Source organism: Struthio camelus, chromosome 5 (genome assembly GCF_040807025.1).
Source record: "Struthio camelus isolate bStrCam1 chromosome 5, bStrCam1.hap1, whole genome shotgun sequence".
Classification (NCBI taxonomy): domain Eukaryota; kingdom Metazoa; phylum Chordata; class Aves; order Struthioniformes; family Struthionidae; genus Struthio; species Struthio camelus.
This window is the reverse complement of record NC_090946.1, coordinates 7,744,077-7,757,623: the sequence shown is the minus strand read 5'-3', so window position 1 is coordinate 7,757,623 and position 13,547 is coordinate 7,744,077. Positions and strand designations below refer to the sequence as shown.

The 13,547-nt window shown below is 66.0% G+C and overlaps 2 protein-coding genes across 2 annotated transcripts; both read left to right on the top strand.

Moving 5' to 3' along the window:
- The first annotated feature begins 5,980 nt into the window (after positions 1-5,980).
- On the top strand, positions 5,981-6,848 carry LOC138067404 (dispanin subfamily A member 2b-like). Its single transcript, XM_068944525.1, has 2 exons — positions 5,981-6,256; positions 6,367-6,848. Exons 1-2 carry the CDS (start codon positions 6,044-6,046, stop codon positions 6,544-6,546), a joined length of 393 nt encoding a protein of 130 aa, XP_068800626.1. The 5' UTR covers positions 5,981-6,043; the 3' UTR covers positions 6,547-6,848.
- Positions 6,849-8,725: 1,877 nt separating this feature from the next.
- LOC104149782 (interferon-induced transmembrane protein 5) lies at positions 8,726-10,251 on the top strand. Its single transcript, XM_068944529.1, has 2 exons — positions 8,726-9,057; positions 9,896-10,251. Exons 1-2 carry the CDS (start codon positions 8,872-8,874, stop codon positions 10,115-10,117), a joined length of 408 nt encoding a protein of 135 aa, XP_068800630.1. The 5' UTR covers positions 8,726-8,871; the 3' UTR covers positions 10,118-10,251.
- Positions 10,252-13,547: the final 3,296 nt, after the last annotated feature.

The following is a 13,547-nucleotide window of genomic DNA, read 5'->3' as shown; positions in this document are numbered from 1 at the left end:
GGGATGGTGTGGGGCCGGGTGTGGGGATCCCTGTGTCCCCCCCCCACACACACACTGGGTGCGGGGATGGTGTGGGGCCGGGTGTGGGGATCCCTGTGTCCCCCCCACACACACACTGGGTGCGGGGATGGTGTGGGGCCGGGTGTGGGGATCCCTGTGTCCCCCCCCCACACACACACACTGGGTGCGGGGATGGTGTGGGGCCGGGTGTGGGGATCCCTGTGTCCCCCCCCCCCACACACACACTGGGTGCAGGGATGGTGTGGGGCCGGGTGTGGGGATCCCTGTGTCCCCCCCCCACACACACACACTGGGTGCGGGGATGGTGTGGGGCCGGGTGTGGGGATCCCTGTGTCCCCCCCCACACACACACTGGGTGCGGGGATGGTGTGGGGCCGGGTGTGGGGATCCCTGTGTCCCCCCCCCCACACTCACACTGGGTGCGGGGATGGTGTGGGGCCGGGTGTGGGGATCCCTGTGTCCCCCCCCCCCACCCACACACACACTGGGTGCGGGGATGGTGTGGGGCCGGGTGTGGGGATCCCTGTGTCCCCCCCCCCCCACACACACACACACTGGGTGCGGGGATGGTGTGGGGCCGGGTGTGGGGATCCCTGTGTCCCCCCCCACACACACACACTGGGTGCGGGGATGGTGTGGGGCCGGGTGTGGGGATCCCTGTGTCCCCCCCCCACACACACACACTGGGTGCGGGGATGGTGTGGGGCCGGGTGTGGGGATCCCTGTGTCCCCCCCCCACACACACACACTGGGTGCGGGGATTGTGTGGGGCCGGGTGTGGGGATCCCTGTGTCCCCCCCCCCACACACACACTGGGTGCGGGGATGGTGTGGGGCCGGGTGTGGGGATCCCTGTGTCCCCCCCCCACACACACACACTGGGTGCGGGGATGGTGTGGGGCCGGGTGTGGGGATCCCTGTGTCCCCCCCCCCACACACACACTGTGTGCGGGGATGGTGTGGGGCCGGGTGTGGGGATCCCTGTGTCCCCCCCCACACACACACTGGGTGCGGGGATGGTGTGGGGCCGGGTGTGGGGATCCCTGTGTCCCCCCCCACACACACTGGGTGCGGGGATGGTGTGGGGACCTTCCTTGGAGTCTACCGCCGGGTCTCTTCCCACGTGCGACCCGCCCTCGGGGGACGCGCGGGTCAGAAAGGGGAAGGATGAACAGAGCCGGAAGCTCGAGCCCGGAGCCTCGGAGGGCGCCCGGACTTCCCGAAGCTACGCAAATCCCCAGAACCGAAAGTGCAGCGCGCCGGCCTGCCGGCTGGCCCGGCGCCCCCCGCTCGGCAGCGCTCCCCGTCCCGCTCCGGGCGGCGGGGGAAGGAAGTGTGCGGCTGCGGCGGCCGCGCGAGTGGACCGGGGTCCTGCAGCCGGGCGGCCACCGCCAGCCCCGCCACGCTTGTCCCCGGGCAGCGCCCGTTTCCTCAAAAGCCCGCCGCTCCTGGACGCTGAGGTTGGCAACGTGCCAGCTGGAGGCTTGCGCCGGCCTGGAGGCCCACGCCGAGCTGAGGCCAACATCAGCCCGGAGGCCAACGCCGAGGCCATGGCCCACGCCAGGCTGGAGGCCCACGTTAAGCTGAGGCCAACATCAGCCTGGAGGCCAAGGCCAAGGCCATGGCCCACGGCACGCTGGAGGTCCACGTTAAGCTGAGGCCAACATCAGCCTGGAGGCCAAGGCCGAGGCCAAGGCCCACACCAGGCTGGAGGCCCAGGCCAGGCTGAGGCCAACATCAGCCTGGAGGCCAAGGCCAAGGCCAAGACCCACACCAGACTGGAGGCCCACGCCAAGCTGAGGCCAACATCAGCCTGGAGGCCAACGCCAAGGCCAAGGCCCACGCCAGGCTGGAGGCCCACATTAAGCTGAGGCCAACATCAGCCTGGAGGCCAACGCCAGGCTGGAGGCCCACACCGAGCTGAGGCCAACATCAGCCTGGAGGCCAACGCCAAGGCCAAGGCCCACGCCAGGCTGGAGGCCCACATTAAGCTGAGGCCAACATCAGCCTGGAGGCCAACGCCAGGCTGGAGGCCCACACCGAGCTGAGGCCAACATCAGCCTGGAGGCCAAGGCCAAGGCCAAGGCCCACGCCAGGCTGGAGGCCCACGCCGAGCTGAGGCCAACATCAGCCTGGAGGCCAAGGCCGAGGCCAAGGCCCACGCCAGGCTGGAGGCCCACGTTAAGCTGAGGCCAACATCAGCCTGGAGGCCAACGCCGAGGCCAAGGCCCACGCCAGGCTGAAGGCCCATGCCGAGCTGAGGCCAACATCAGTCTGGAGGCCAACGCCGAGGCCAAGGCCCACGCCAGGCTGGAGGCCCAGGCCAGGCTGAGGCCAACATCAGCCTGGAGGCCAAGGCCAAGACCCACACCAGACTGGAGGCCCACGCCGAGCTGAGGCCAACATCAGCCTGGAGGCCAACACCGAGGCCAAGGCCCACGCCAGGCTGAAGGCCCACACCGAGCTGAGGCCAACATCAGCCTGGAGGCCAATGCCAAGGCCAAGGCCCACGCCAGGCTGAAGGCCCACACCGAGCTGAGGCCAAAATCAGCCTGGAGGCCAAGGCCGAGGCCAAGGCCCACGCCAGGCTGGAGGTCCACGTTAAGCTGAGGCCAACATCAGCCTGGAGGCCAAGGCCGAGGCCAAGGCCCACACCAGACTGGAGGCCCACGCCAAGCTGAGGCCAACATCAGCCTGGAGGCCAAGGCCAAGGCCCACGCCAGGCTGGAGGCCCACGCCAAGCTGAGGCCAACATCAGCCTGGAGGCCAACGCCAGGCTGGAGGCCCACGTTAAGCTGAGGCCAACATCAGCCTGGAGGCCAAGGCCAAGGCCAAGGCCCACGCCAGGCTGGAGGCCCAGGCCAGGCTGGAGGCCCACATCGGGCTGGAGTCCATGCTGAGCTGGAGGCCCACACCAGGCTGGAGCTCCATGCTGAGTCGGGCCTCATGCCGAACTGGGCCCCACACCTAACCCCGCACCAAGTTGAGCCTCACGCCGAGCACAGCCCCACACTGAGTGCAGCCCCATGGCCAGAGCAGCCTCATGCAGAATGGAGCCCCACACTGAGCCCTGTGCCAAGGAGAGCCCTGCGCTGAGCCTCACGCTGAGCAGAGCTCTACACCGTGCCCCATGCCGAGTGGAGCCCCACACGGAGCAGAGCCCCATTCTGAGCCCCACATGGAGTAGAGCCCCGTGCGGAGCAGGGCCCCACACCGCGCCTCCCCATGGCGTGGAGCCCCAGGCAGAGCCCCACGCGGAGTGGTGCCCCACACTGAACCCCATGTGGAGCAGAGCCCCACAGCGAGCTCCACGCTGAGCAGAGCCCCACGCCGAGCCTTACGTGGAGTAGTGCCCCACACTGAACCCCACGCCGAGCAGAGCCCCACGCTGAGCCCCATGTGGAGTAGTGCCCCACACTGAACCCCACGCAGAGCAGAGCCCCACGCGGAGCAGAGCCCCCCACCGAGCTCCACGCGGAGCAGATCCCCACACTGAGCCCCACACCGAGCAGAGCCCCATGTGGAGTAGAGCCCCACACCGAGCCCCATGCGGAGCAGAGCCCCACACTGAGCCCCACACTGAGCCCCACACTGAGCCCCACACCGAGCAGAGCCCCATGCGGAGTGGAGCCCCACGCCGAGCCCCGCGTGGAGTAGAGCCCCACATGGAGCGAAGCCCCACGCCGAGCAGAGCCCCACGTGGAGTAGAGCCCTACGCTGAGCCCCACGCTGAACAGAGCCCCGCGCGGAGCAATGCCCCACACCGAGCCCCGTGTGGAGTAGATCCCGACGTGGAGCGGAGCCCCACGCAGAGCGGATCCCCACGCGGAGCAGAGCCCCATGCAGAGTGGAGCCCCACGCTGAACCCCGCGTGGAGTAGATCCCCACATGGAGTGGAGCCCCACGCGGAGCCCCATGTGGATCAATGCCCCATGCCGAGCCCCGCGTGGAGTGGATCCCCACGTGGAGCGGATCCCCATGCGGAGCAGAGCCCCATGCGGAGTGGAGCCCTACGCTGAGCCCCGTGTGGAGTAGATCCCCACATGGAGTGGAGCCCCACGCCGAGCCCCACGCGGGGCAGAGCCCCACGCGGAGCAATGCCCCACGCTGAGCCACGCATGGAGTAGAGCCCCGTGTGGAGTGGATGCCCACGTGGAGCGGAGCCCCACGCTGAGCCCCACGCTGAACAGAGCCCCACGTGGAGTAGAGCCCCAAACCAAGCCCCACACGGAGCGGAGCCCCACGCGGAGCAATGCCCCACACCGAGCCCCGCGTGGAGTGGATCCCCACGTGGAGTGGATCCCCACGCCGAGCCCCGCGTGGAGTAGATGTCCCCATGGAGCAGATCCCCACGCAGAGCAGAGCCCCACGCCGAGCCCCACGTGGATCAATGCCCCACGCCGAGCCCCGCGTGGAGTAGAGCCCCACGTGGAGTGGATCCCCACGCGGAGCAGAGCCCCATGCGGAGCAGAGCCCCATGCCGAGCCCTGCGTGGAGTAGATCCCCGCGTGGAGTGGAGCCCCACGTGGAGCGGATCCCCATGCGGAGCAGAGCCCCATGCGGAGTGGAGCCCTACGCTGAGCCCCGTGTGGAGTAGATCCCCACATGGAGTGGAGCCCCACGCCGAGCCCCACGCGGGGCAGAGCCCCACACGGGGCAGAGCCCCACGCGGAGCAATGCCCCACGCCGAGCCCCGCGTGGAGTGGATGCCCACGTGGAGCGGAGCCCCACGCTGAGCCCCACGCTGAACAGAGCCCCACGTGGAGTAGAGCCCCAAACCAAGCCCCACACGGAGCGGAGCCCCACGCGGAGCAATGCCCCACACCGAGCCCCGCGTGGAGTGGATCCCCACGTGGAGTGGATCCCCACGCCAAGCCCTGCGTGGAGTAGATGTCCCCATGGAGCAGATCCCCACGCAGAGCAGAGCCCCACGCCGAGCCCCACGTGGATCAATGCCCCACGCCGAGCCCCGCGTGGAGTAGAGCCCCACGTGGAGTGGATCCCCACGCGGAGCAGAGCCCCATGCGGAGCGGAGCCCCACGCTGAGCCCCGCGTGGAGTAGATCCCCGCGTGGAGTGGATCCCCACATGGAGCGGAGCCCCACGCTGAGCCCAATGCTGAACAGAGCCCCACGTGGAGTAGAGCCCCAAACCAAGCCCCACGCGGAGCGGAGCCCCGCGCGGAGCAATGACCCACACCGAGCCCCGCGGGGAGTAGAGCCCCACGTGGAGCGGAGCCCCATGCGGAGTCCCATGTGGATCAATGCCCCATGCCGAGCCCCGCATGGAGTAGATCCCCACGTGGAGTGGAGCCCCACGCCGAGCCCCACGCGGAGCAGAGCCCCACACGGGGCAGAGCCCCATGTGGATCAATGCCCCACGCCGAGCCCCGTGTGGAGTAGATCCCCGCGTGGAGTGGATCCCCAAGTGGAGTGGAGCCCCACGCTGAGCCCCACGCTGAACAGAGCCCCACGTGGAGTAGAACCCCAAACCAAGCCCCACGCGGAGCGGAGCCCCACGTGGAGGAATGCCCCACACCGAGCCCCGCGTGGAGTAGATCCCCACGTGGAGTGGATCCCCACGCAGAGCCCCGCGTGGATCAATGCCCCACGCCGAACCCCACGTGGAGTGGATCCCCGCGTGGAGTTGATCCACACGCGGAGCGGAGCCCCACGCCGAGCCCCGCGTGGAGGAGATCCCCACGTGGAGTTGATCCCCACGCGGAGCGGAGCCCCACGCCGAGCCCCGCGTGGAGGAGATCCCCGCATGGAGCAGAGCCCCACGCCGGGCCCCACGTGGATCAATGCCCCACGCCGAGCCCCGCGTGGGGCGGATCCCCGCGTGGAGCGGATCCCCACGCGGAGCGCAGCGCCCCCGCCGAGTGTTCCCGCCCCCGCCCCCCCGCAGAGGGCGGCCCTCGGCCGGGAAACGAAACGGCGGACGCGGAGGGGGCGGAGCGGGGGGGGCCGGGGCCGGGGCCGGGCGGCAGCTCGGCGGCAGGGGCAGCGGCAGTCGGGGGGCAGCATGGACGGGGAGCGCTGCCGCGACGCGGCGCGGGCGCCCTACGAGCCACTCAAGGAGGGCCACGACATGGAGGTGCTGCCGCGGGGCGCCGCCGTGGTGCAGGTGGCGCCGGCCGAGCTGCCGCCCCGCGACCACCTCGCCTGGTCGCTGTGCAGCACCCTCTACGTGAACTTCTGCTGCCTCGGCTTCATGGCCCTCGTCTTCTCCATCAAGGTGGGAGGCGCCGCCGTCGGGGGGCTCGGCGGGGTGGAGGGGGAGCAGCCGGCCCCCCTCTCTACCCCAGCCCGGGACTCACTCGTGGTTCTGTTCCCCTCCCCTTCCAGTCCAGGGACCGCAAAGTCCTCGGCGACCACAGCGGCGCCCGCAGCTACGGCTCCACCGCCAAGTGCCTCAACATCATGGCCCTGCTGCTCAGCATCCTCTTGGTCGTCCTCATCGTCGTCCTGCTGGCCACGGGCACCATCGTGGCGGCGAGGGACCCCAGCTTCTTCGGTCACACTTAAGCCCCCGCCGCGCCGCAGCGGCATCCTCTCTCGGCCCCCGGCGGCCTCGCTCTGCGCGCCGCCCGCCCGCCCGACCCGCCGGCAGCCCCGGAGCAGCAGCGCTGGCGCCACGGGCGAAACGCCGCTTTGCCGCTCGCCCCTCAGCCGTCTCGCCGGGTTTCTCCCGAGTTTTTGGTTTTTTGTTTGCTTTTCCGGTTCGCCTCTTGTCGCAGCCGCCGAGCGCCCGTAAGCCTGGTGGCGAGGGGACGCGGCCCGCTCCCAGACGAACGCGCCGGTCTAATAAAGCTTCTCCTTCAACCTTTCCCTCGTGCCTCGTCTCTTCTTCCGCAGCCCGTCCTCGGGGCGGCGGAGCCCCCCCAGCTTCCCAAGCCTTAAAAATTAGCCCCCCCTCCCTTCTCCCTTGCCAAAACACACCGAGCGGCGTGGGCCCCCTCGGGGCCGGGGGCAACGACCCGGCCAGAGCCAAATCCTCCCCGAGGTGCGAGCAGCAAGGGATGCGGGAGGCTGCGGGTGGCACGACGCTGCCCCGTTGCTTTCGGGAGAGCCGGCGTTCGGGGTCGAGAGCATCGTTCCCGCCGGGGCTCCAAAAAGATAGGATAAAGCTTTTTTTGTTGTTGAGGTTTGTTTCCCCCCCCCCCCTTTTTCTTCCCCCCCCGGAGAACGGAGCATCCCGCCAAGAATCAGCGCTCGTGAGTAAGCCGTCAGAAATCCTTCCCGCAAAACAGAGCCCCCCCCCCCACACCCCCCCGGGCTGCTGGCAGCCTGGTGAATCACTTCTTCCTTAATTCTTGCTCCTCCTCCCAAAAAAGCGAGCGAGCCGCGCGCCCCTCGTTGCGAACAACGCGGGCCCGGAGCTGAAAGGCTTTTTAAGAGGTGGTCGAACCCCTGCTCGAAAACACGGCCCTGATCTTTGAGGGCTTTGGCACCGCTTCCTCCCGACGGCGCCGGCAGCAGCCGTATCCTTTTACGCAAGGGCTTTTGGCTGCCCTCGCGCCCACCTTCGCCCCCGCCGCCGATATCGCCCCTTCCCCGGCCCCGAGCCTGGCAGGAGGGCGACCGACGCGGCACCCGGGGCTGGAGCGGTTTGCAGTTTGGTGGCCGCTCCCGGAAAATCGGTCGCGGGGTTGCACGCCAAAACGGTCTCCCCCGCCGTGCTCCCACGGGCAGGCTGCGCCTGTTCCCGAAAGCGGAGCTGCCCCCCCCATGGCAAACATTGGCTAAACCTCCCGTCCCGTCCTCCTCCTCCTCCTCCTCCCCGGGCCGGGCTGCGTTTCGTTTGCCGCTGGCTGCGGCCGACGGGCAACCCCGCGACTTCCTCCTCTGGTCCCTCTCCAACGTGCTGCTGGGTCCGGGCGGCCCCTGCCTGGGCTGCCTCTGCTTCCTCGTCCTCATCCTCTCCATCAGGGTGAGAGACGCGTGCCCGCAGGCCCGGCCCCCCCAGCACCCCAAGCTGGTCCCCAGTGCCGGCACCTCCAGCACCCCGAGCAGGTCCTCCAAGCCAGCACCGCCGAGAGCCCCCCGTCCCCCAGGAGCCCCAATCCAACCCCCAGAGGTGGTCCGACTGGGACTGCCCAAACTGGCCCCCAGACACATCTGGCCAGGACCCCCCCCCCATCCTGGTCAGGACTCCCCAAGCCGGCCCCCAGAGCCAGGCTTATGGGGAACCCTGATCTGGCCCCCAAACCCACCCCGACTGGGACTCCCTGATCTGGTCCCCCAGGACCCACCCCCAGTAGGACTCCCCACTTGAGTACCCCAGCCCCATGCGACTGGGACCTCCCTCCCTCCCAATTCAGTCCCCCCGAGCCCAACCAACCCAGGACCCCCCCGATCCAGTCCCCCAACCTCAACCCAACCAGACCCCTCTGATCCAATCCCCCTAACCCAGCCTATCCCGATCCCCACCAAGGCGGGACCACCACATCTCCAAGCCAGCTTGTCCCGAGACCCCCTGATCCAGACCGCTGACCCGGCCCGGCGCCTCCGCACATCTTCAGAACTAACTTAACGCTAAAAAACGTGCACAGCGCTTTTAAGAGCCCTTAGCAGCCCCGAGCGCCCGGGACCCCAGGTGCCGCGCACGCAGATCCGCCTGACCGCCCTGGCCGGGGGAAGGCAGGCTTGCAAAACCAAGTTGTGTTTCTCCTCGCTCCCAGCCAAGCCTTTCTGACGACCACAGTCCAAGGAGGGCTGTAATTTCTCTGGTTTATATATAGAGAAGATGAGGCTGGGCGGGAGGCAAGGCCTATATAAGGGGGCTGTTGTGCCCTGCTCCCCCAGCCAGTGCTAGAGCAGAAGAGCTGAGGGTTGCTCCTCCATACGGCCATGGACACTTCCTACCCACGTGAGGACTACCTGCCCGTGACGTCCCACAAGCGGGACCCTTCTCCCACCGTCATCACCATCGGCTCCTCCGTGGTGCCCCGTGACCACCTCATCTGGTCCGTCTTCAACACCATCTACATGAACTTCTGTTGTCTCGGATTCGTGGCTCTTGCCTTCTCTGTCAAGGTAAGGAAAGGCAGCGCTGCCTTGCCCCGGGGAGGCTGCTCCACCGGGCAGAGACAGCCGGGACCCAAGTAGGAATCGGAGATCCACGTTTGGGCTTAGCTGGCGTTTCCAAGAGCCCTCCGAGTGCCGATACCACGTCAAGGGAGGACTTCCCGAGGAGAGGTGGAGAGGAGCATCTGAAACGGGGAACGCAGACCTCCTGGGAGGGCTGGGGTGGAGGGCACTGGGAGGAGAGTCCAACACCTGGAAGAGGACCTTGTCCCCCCTGCCCTTCCCAGGTGACACCGTTCCCTGGTAAAACCCCCTCCCCATCCCTTCCTGCCACCTATTAATGAGGTGGTAAGAGGCCCCCCCCGGCTCATCGTGCCTTCCTGCCACCGCTGCCTGAGCAGGGACCACTGCTGCGCTGAGGACCACGAGGCGTCGGAGGCAAAGAGATGCCCCCCTCGCTCCCCGACGGGACCTCCTGTCTGGCAGGGACAGCGCCAGTGGGACTCGGCCGGGGGCAAGGAGACTGGGCAAAGGGAGGTCTGGAGCCTCCGTCCTTGTCTCCTCGCAGAGAGAAGGCAAAGGTTGGCTGGGGGCTGCCCTCGTCTAGCCGAGCTGGGGCGTCGCGAGCTGGCCCAGACCTCAGTGCGGCCGGGAGGACTAAACCGCAGGGCGCGAGAGCACGGCCCTGCCTCGCTGGAAGCCACGTGGCAAGCGGGGAGGTCGGGAGGAGGTCCGGGCCGTCTGCTCAGGCGCATCTTGGGTTCAGCTGGGCCGCGGGTGGCCGCGGGGTGGGAAGGGTGGCCGCAGGCAGTCGCCGTACCGCCGGCCCGCGTCTCGGCTGTTGCAGGCACGGGACCAGAAGGTGGCCGGAGACGTGGAAGCCGCTCGGCACTTCAGCTCCAAGGCCAGATGCTACAACATCCTGGCCACGGTGGGCAGCCTGGTGCTGCCGCTCCTGCTCGCCGCCCTCATCGTCACGGGCGTCATCCACCTCTCCAAGCTCACCCAGGAGTCCATAGACTTCTTCAGCTACCAGTTCGGCATGAGCGACGACGATGACGACAAGTGACCGGCGGGCGGAGGGTTCGCGGAAACCCCTCTGCGTCACTCGTGGCTTCCCAAAAGGACCGCCGGTCCAGCATAACCAGCCACCGACACCGCTGCCCGTCTCCGCCGTCCAGAGCCCCAGGGCTCGCGCACCCGCGTGGGTCCTCCTGCAGCGTCCGAGGACCCCAGAGCGCCTCCCGCCAGCTTTCGCGCCCCTTAGAGCAGCGCCCAGGGCGCGGAGGCAACCTCCGCCGAGTCTCTCCCCGGCACCCCCCACTTTACGCTGGGCTACAGCGGCGTAGGTCCCCTTGACGCGGCCTGCGGCATCCAGCCCGCCTTGCTGATCACTCTTTAAATCATTAAAGGATTGCACACGTGGCGAGTCTCTGGCGTGCGTGCGTGGGGGCGCGCTGAGGGACCGGGGGACGTGCTCACGCTCTTCGCGAGGAGGCGTCTTCACGAGCGACGTGGCGTTTGGGGACGCTCGGTCTAAAGCGGGCGCGGGAGGAACGGTGGGCTCCCTCCACCTGCGGCCGAGGAAGGGGAAGAAGTGAGAACGGAGAGAAGCGTCCCAGCCCAGCAGGAAGCGGTACCTGCTGGACGACCGTTAGCAAAATAAGACAGCGTCCTCTCCGAATAGCGCTGACGCTTGTCAACTCATTGCGGTAAAAGCAGGAGCCCTCCAGCTCGTCCCCGGGCAGCGACGGAGGGGTTGGACTCGCTGTCCAGGACGTCCTGTTTTAGCTCGCGTACACCGGGACGGCCGGGTGACCTTTCTCGTCCCTCTGAGCAGGTTTGAGAAGACCCCCGTGCTCTGGTCGCGCTCTTGCCTCCTTTCGGCTCTCCCTCCGTTCCCCTCGGGCACGAAAAAGGAGCGAGCGGAGGAGCCAGGTGCCCATGCGGCAGGCTCTCTGGTTGCTTTTCTAGCCTGACGGGGAGACCACAGCAAGCCCCACACGAAGAACCAGCTCTAGAAACCATCCCACACACCTCCGGAGGAGCCGGGCAGCTTGCGGGGACGAGCTCGGCCCCCTCCCCGTGCCTACGTATCGGGGAAGGTGGAGCTGGGGGGGATTCAGGAGACAATGCCCGAGCGCGTGGCCCACCTCCTCCGAGAAAGCTCACCTCCTGGCCTCCGAGGTGGTGGTCCATCCGGAGCCTCGCGGTCCCATCAGCCTGCTGGCGACTTTGGCTCCAAAGCGGCGGGTTCCTCCTTTCCTTTTCCCTGGAGTATTTCTATAGCTCCTAGGAGCTGTCCTGCGTCCCCCACCTCCGCCCCGGGCGGGCAGGCGAGGGCTCCCCGCAGCACGCCTGCGCACGCTTCCAAGGGTTGAAGATCTGCTGGACCTGGGCACGGACCAGCCGGGTCCGGCTACCCCCAGGCCAAGGACAGCGCTCCCGCCTCCCGCTCTCAGCTCCCTCCTGGGAGCCAGCCCCAGCGCTTGGCCAAAGTCGCCCTTGGGTGACAGCTTCTGCCAAGGTATTGGAGGCAAGAAAGGAGGGGGCTGCACCTTGCCGCCCTTGCCCGCCAGGCGCCAGCTCGGCCTCGCTGCCTCCTACGACAGCGGGCTGCAACGCCTCGCGCCGGCCCTTCGGCCGGACCTCAGTGGGCCGAAGCTGCCCCCTTGAGCACCGCAGCACCTGCAAACCGGCCTAGAGAGCAGGTTTATTCCCAGTCCTCCCATCAACATCCAGACCCGGCTGCAGCCTGAGACCCGTTAGCACTGGAGGAGGCAAAGGAAGGGTCCCGTTTCTGTCCTGCCCTGCTGCTGAGAGCCGCTGGTAATTAGCGGTTGAGCCGTCTTTGGCAGGGGCTGATGCAGAGCCAGCGTAATTACAAGGCAGGGGACTGGCGTTGCTCCTTGCCTAAGCGTTCCCACATGCTGCCCACCGCGTGGAGCGGCCGCAGGGCTTTTTATAAACTCCTCAGGATTAATTTGAGATTTCTGGGTTTTGTTTACAGAGGAGGGAATAAAAAAAAAATAGAAATTCTGCCAGGCCAGGAGCGGCTTTGAAATGCCCTTGTTTGACACATGTCCGCTCTAGAAATGTGCCCTTGTTTGACACATGTGGCGGGTGGAGCAGGGACAAGAGACACCAAAGCGGCGCTGAGGAATGAGGAAGCAGCAGCAGAAACTGCTGTGGGCCAGGGAATCGGGTGTTGGGTGTTTTGGGGTATCATGCCCCCTCACCTGTACACACAGCGCACGCCCACCGTTTTTACTTCCCCAACGCCATGCATCTTCTGCCCTTTCTAATCCAAAGCCCAAGCTGCAGCCCCAGTGACCTCAGTTTTGTTTGCTCGGGCTATAAAATGCCGGTGCCAGCCTTTCCCTCAGGGCTTTAACACATCCTTTGCCTCTGACCTGGCTGACAAACCATCCCTGACGGGTTCTTTCTCTTTGCATCGTTCCCAGAAGGCACATTGGAGCAGGCACTGGGCTGGAGCAGATCCTCGCCTGGGGGAGCGGTGCCGGTCAAGCAGGAGCCTGTCTTGGTTTAGGCCAGTGAGTTGAAGCGCAAGAGCTAGTGCCTCTGCTGTCCAGTAACCTTCCAACTCATTTTGAAGTTAGGCACTGGGAACTTTCGCAGCATAGGCTGGGAGCTCACCTGCACCGACTTTATCCTTCATAGCTTTCTAGGACATCAGAGATGCCTTAAGCAAAGACATGACACTGGAGGGACAACTTTGCACTCATCTGACATCATATGAACAGTAGCTGATGCCTGGGCTTTCTCTATCCCTTTCAACTCCAATCTAACTCGGAGTTTAAGTCTCAGATTGCTTCAAAAGAGGGAGCATAATGTAGACAAAGGAATAAGAACTTAAATTGTTGGATATGCACACTATAATCAGAATAACTCAAGTAAAAAGGAACTGTACACCAGCCAAAACTGGGCTAAGACGCTTTCAGGCGCTTCAGAGTATAGCAACCTGTATAGCAACAGCAGAAGACAAGTATTACTCAGCCATGCCGCTGACTCTGAAAAGACCACGGGACAGGCCCTCTAGTAACTCAGGTTAACCTAGATTTGTGTTTATTTTGTGACTAACATTAAAGTAACCGTCAGCTTTAGTCTTGCTTTTGCCCACCCTGCAACAACCCTTAATGAAGTCATGAGCGTGTAAGAAGCTGAAGTTGTCAACCATTTGAAAAAGACCACAATAACTTGCTCGACAATAATAACGCTTTCAGAGAAAGGGAAATCAGGTCACCAGTAGGCCAGGGACAGAGCTGGGAGAAGGGCCCAAGCCTGCCGAGTCCTAGGCTGGTGCCCCCGCTTCTGGGCCGTGCTGTCTTATGCCAGCTCCCTGCCGCACGTTGTCCAAGTGCGGAGACCGCCTGCAACCCTGCATCCAGGTTTCCTCCCTTCGCCATGGTCAAGATGGCCATTGCTGTATTTTACTCCTCCTCAGGAGTCCTGTGGGTCTTTTGGGAACACCTACGGGT